This window comes from Condylura cristata, unplaced genomic scaffold, assembly GCF_000260355.1.
Source record: "Condylura cristata isolate star-nosed mole 26May11 unplaced genomic scaffold, ConCri1.0 scaffold00004, whole genome shotgun sequence".
In the NCBI taxonomy this organism is placed as follows: domain Eukaryota; kingdom Metazoa; phylum Chordata; class Mammalia; order Eulipotyphla; family Talpidae; genus Condylura; species Condylura cristata.
Genome location: NW_004567105.1, coordinates 209,218 through 210,679, shown reverse-complemented (window position 1 = coordinate 210,679; position 1,462 = coordinate 209,218). Strand labels below are relative to the sequence as shown.

Below are 1,462 nucleotides of genomic sequence, written 5' to 3'. Positions count from 1 at the left end.
GCCACACGCGGGCGCCACCGGCCCTCCCGCTTGGGCAGCCCTGGGCGGGCCCGGCCTGCGCCTTACCTGGCAGCAGGAGAACGTGCTGGACACGACCCCGATCAGGACGTTGAGCGCGTCCTTCACCAGCTCACGCTCCCTCAGCTGCACGGGCTGCGGCGTCTGCAGCAGGCCGCCGCCGCCGAGCACCTGCAGCTCCCCCTGGCGCAGCCTGCAGAACCTGTCGAAGGCGCCCCTGCCCGCCTCGGTGAGGTAGGGCTCTTCTCTGTGGCCTGGGGGGCTGCGGGCAGAGCAGAGGCTGCTGCGGGCGCTCGGCGCAGACACCACAGGCGGGCGGGCAGGTGCCCGGGACCACGCCCCACACTTCTGCGAAAGGGCGCGCCCCCCACAGCGCTCTGGGCAAAGGCCCGCCCCAGGCAGGGCGGCCGAGGCGGGCACCGCCACGTACCAGCCAACCTGCTCCCAGCGCCGGCGCCTGCTGGCCTGGTAGGTGAGCGCCGCGTCCCACAGGTCCACGTCCGGGCTCAGGCCCAGCTCGGACTGCGAGTCGGGAGTCAGGTTGGACGCTGACTGGAAGCCCTCGTCCTCCGACTGGTCCACGCTCCGAGGAACCTGCAGGCCACAGGGAAGCAGGAGCCCAGAGTCGCCAGGCTGCCGCTGCTCCGCCGCCCAGGGAAGACCTAGACTGTTCCGTCGGCTGCGGCCCCCGCGGGAAGCGGGGCGCGCGCACCCCGGGTCCTCTGAGAACCAAGCTCCTCACTCAGCTGAGGAACTAACGTCACACTTCACGTAAAGCGCCAGCGGCCTGGAGACCCCGCTCTGGGGGCCCCCCGAGACACGATCACCCTGGACACGGCGGCCATGCTGCGAGCCCTTGGCCGCAGCCGTAGGACGGGAGGACCTGGCCCCAGGAAGGGCGCGGCCGCCGCGGGCAGCTCCCCGCCTCGCTGGGCAGACCGCGGGCGGCACTGGCTCAGGCGGGCGCACCTGGGGCCTGGCCTCAGTGCAACGGGCGGAGGGCGGCGCCAGCCCCCGGTGACTCGGGCGCCCGTGAGCAGCGAAAGGGCAGGGAGGCGTGCCCAACCCAGAGCCCTGGCAGGAGGGCGGACGCCCCACCTTGACGGCCAGTGCCGAGAGGGCCGCGCCGGCGGGCACCGGGGGCAGGTCGAGCCGCACGTCCATGTCCCACGTGCGGCTGTGCACGAGGGCACCAAAGAGCGAGAGCCCGGTGTCCCGGTCGAAGCCGTCGCCGCAGGGGTCGCCCGCGGAGAAGAGCCCCACGGCGGGCAGGCCGGTGCCGGGGGCCGCCTCCATCAGGCGCAGCGTCTTCTGGACCACGTCCCGGCACCGGCCCTCCTCGCGAGCCAGCTGGGCCTGCACGTCCCTCTCCAGCACGCCCAGGCCGGCGCAGTCGTAGCCGCCGTGGGGCACGTCCCTCCCGAGCTCGCGGTGCCAGGCGCGG

General features: G+C 74.2%; 1 protein-coding gene across 1 annotated transcript in view; it reads right to left on the bottom strand.

Annotated features, from left to right (window-relative positions):
• The window catches only part of LOC105854725 (gamma-tubulin complex component 6-like), a 3,802-nt gene extending 2,346 nt beyond the window's left edge, over positions 1–1,456 (bottom strand). Inside the window, exons 1-3 of the mRNA XM_012735080.1 lie at positions 1,117–1,456; positions 449–612; positions 67–280 (exon numbers count right to left, since the gene is read on the bottom strand). Of these exons, the coding sequence (XP_012590534.1) occupies positions 67–280; positions 449–612; positions 1,117–1,314 (576 nt within the window). The 5' untranslated portion in view covers positions 1,315–1,456. The remainder of the gene's footprint in view (positions 1–66; positions 281–448; positions 613–1,116) is intronic.
• Positions 1,457–1,462: the final 6 nt, after the last annotated feature.